This window comes from Cyprinodon variegatus, unplaced genomic scaffold (genome assembly GCF_000732505.1).
Source record: "Cyprinodon variegatus isolate N-32 unplaced genomic scaffold, C_variegatus-1.0 Scaffold1448, whole genome shotgun sequence".
NCBI lineage: Eukaryota > Metazoa > Chordata > Actinopteri > Cyprinodontiformes > Cyprinodontidae > Cyprinodon > Cyprinodon variegatus.
Window position 1 is genome coordinate 1 of NW_015151901.1, and position 2,661 is coordinate 2,661.

General features: G+C 41.2%; 1 protein-coding gene across 1 annotated transcript; it reads left to right on the forward strand.

Moving 5' to 3' along the window:
* The first annotated feature begins 684 nt into the window (after positions 1 to 684).
* On the forward strand, positions 685 to 1,912 carry LOC107103436 (elastase-1-like). Its single transcript, XM_015403148.1, has 5 exons — positions 685 to 750; positions 959 to 1,049; positions 1,306 to 1,448; positions 1,564 to 1,713; positions 1,793 to 1,912. Exons 1-5 carry the CDS (start codon positions 685 to 687, stop codon positions 1,799 to 1,801), a joined length of 459 nt encoding a protein of 152 aa, XP_015258634.1. The 3' UTR covers positions 1,802 to 1,912.
* Positions 1,913 to 2,661: the final 749 nt, after the last annotated feature.

Below are 2,661 nucleotides of genomic sequence, written 5' to 3' on the forward strand. Positions count from 1 at the left end.
ATATCAAAAAAGTACTCCAGAGTGTTGTTCAGCATGGGGGTGAGTAGAAAATGAAGGCTAATCATGTTTTGGGTGTACTATTCCTTTAAAAGGACAAAAACCAGCCACCTGTGAAAGACACAGCTATCTTCTCACAGACTCACTTTGTCAAAACTGAGCTGGATATCCTGCATTTCTCTGGGATAGGTCAATAAAATATACACTAAGTGCACACAGCAAAAGACAGGCATTATTCGAGGGCACCTAATGCTCAGGGGAAGATGGAGTTATAGAGTGAGGAAAATAATTATTTGTCACCCTGCTATTTTGAAAGTTCTCCCACTTCGAAATCATGGTGGATTCTGAAATAGTCGTAGATGCATGTCCACTGTGAGAAACATAATCTAAAAAAAAAAAAAAATACATTAATCTCACTATATGTTTTTTGACTATTTAACTGTATAATAGAGCTGCAAATAAGTATTCAATCATCTGAGAAAAATCAATCTTAATATTTGGTACAGAAGCCTTTATTTGCATTTACAGAGGTCAAATGTTTCTTGTAGTTTTTCACCAAGTTTGCACAAACTGCAGGAGGGATTTTGGCCCACTCTAAAAGTGTCATAATTGAAGGTGACTCAGAACGAGAGCAACTAAAGAGGCGGGTTGTAGCTTAAAAGGTTTATTGAAAACAAGATTGTGGGTATGAACAGGAAGCTGTATGGTCTGGTCAGGTTCTTCTGGGCTTCTGCAGAGAAGATGAGGAGACTGGTGAATGTATAGAAACAGTTGCTGGAGGATTATGCTGGGCTGACACTCACTGTAGAGATCTTGTGGGGAGTGTCCCCAGTGCTTCGAGTGCTGACCAGTACTCTCTCCCTGGTCGGTGGTTGGAGGGTGGACAGGCAGGTGAGCGCAGGTAGGAGGGCTGAGCTATGGATTAACCCGAGATCCCTCTCAGGTTCCTGGTTGTTTTCAGATGGGGATCCAAGATCTATGGTTCCAGGCTGGGTCTCAGGATCAGAGAGAGGGGTTCTGCAAGAAAGGTTCAGAGCAGGGTTTAGGCAAGGGTTAGAGTCACCAGGACAAGGTTTGGGTTTGGTCTGTACCAACGCAGTGGCATTAACGAACTGACGCCCTCCTCCTGGTTCCAGCTCCTTAAAGGAGAATTCCGGTTTTTAACACTTTTAGCNATTGTCAAAATTTTGGTGTCGATCATTCGATTTCATCCTGGACACTACAGAAAATGGGCTAAAAGTGTTAAAAACCGGAATTCTCCTTTAAGTCTCCTCCCTTTTCTAAATCCTATTCTGTCACTTTTAATAGCTGGTGGTAGCCTGTCTACTCAGCTAAAGCAAGCCTACCTTCCTCTGGTGGACCACAAGACCTGCTCCAGCAGTGGCTGGTGGGGTAGTACTGTGAAGACCACTATGGTGTGCGGTGGTGGCGGTAATGAGTCTGGATGTAATGTGAGTTTATCTAGAAAGGACAGTCAGCTTATTTAAGTGTTGCTCCATCAACTTCTGTCTCATTTTGGTGGTTCTGACCATTTTTATTTTAATTGTCCTGTTTGTGTTTTATCAGGGTGATTCTGGAGGTCCACTTAACTGCCAGGTTAGCGGCAAGTACTATGTGCATGGCATTGCTAGCTTTGTGTCTGGCTACGGTTGCAACTATCCTCAGAAGCCCACCGTTTTCACCCGTGTGTCTGCCTACATCAACTGGATTAACTCAGTAAGAGACAAACATGCAGACTCTCATCAGTGAAGGAGTCAAGAAAATGGATCTTAATGAAGTTTTTATTTTTTTTCAGATCCTGTAACAGGTGTTTTCAGAATTCTGGGGTGCGCAACTTTATTAAATAATGTTTGCATCTAAAGAAAAACAACAGATTCACTGCATTTAATAAAAATCATCAAACGTTGTTTAAAGCCTGATTATTCATTTAATTAAAAATGATAAACGTTATGCAGTTACATGCTCCTTTAGAAAAAAATAAAATTGCTGCAGCTTGCATAAGTATTCAAACCCCTTCGATAGACTCCCTTCCTCCTTTAGGAAACCTCCTTAAGTTTTATATCTAAGGAATACCAACCATTTTAATTGACTTATTGACTCTTCAGCAATCCCTCAATGCAGAGGATATTACCTTTTGAACAGGAATAAACCTCCATCAGAATCAGAACCAGGCTGTGTGTGAGCAGCCATCTGCCGAGGCTGACTGGGGTTCAAGGAGGTGTCTGCCTTATGGACTAAAAGTCCATAAGAGGAGCTACTTTTAGTGGCTGATAACTAATCCCATTCTACTTTTAGAGATTCTAGGAACCACTAGTAAAGCTGCCGATTAGGAACCTCTTGGATATGAGATTTAAATGACAGTCAAGATTTTTTACTTTCCTACCCGAGATCAATTTAATCCCATCTAGATGAAGTGACTGACTAATTTTCTTTTTCAGAGACTTTGATCCAAGACTATAACTTCTGTTTTGTCTGCATTCCAAAGCAGAAAGTTAAGAGTCACCCATGTTTTTAAAGGAATAGTACACCCAAAACATGATTAGCCTTCATTTTCTACTCACCCCCATGCTGAACAACAATCTGGAGTACTTTTTTGATATCTCAAATGCATCTGGAGATCTGGGAGGCTTCTTGCTGTCTGCTGACATTCAAATAATGGAGGTC

Excerpts from the sequence above, each read along its gene's own strand:
- LOC107103436 (XM_015403148.1), top strand. The coding sequence starts at position 685 with ATGAACAGGAAGCTGTATGGTCTGGTCAGGTTCTTCTGGGCTTCTGCA. Across the intron at positions 1,050-1,305 it reads AGAGCAGGGTTTAGGCAAGG|CTGGTGGTAGCCTGTCTACT; the intron begins GTTAGAGTCACC and ends CACTTTTAATAG. Across the intron at positions 1,449-1,563 it reads GTAATGAGTCTGGATGTAAT|GGTGATTCTGGAGGTCCACT; the intron begins GTGAGTTTATCT and ends GTGTTTTATCAG.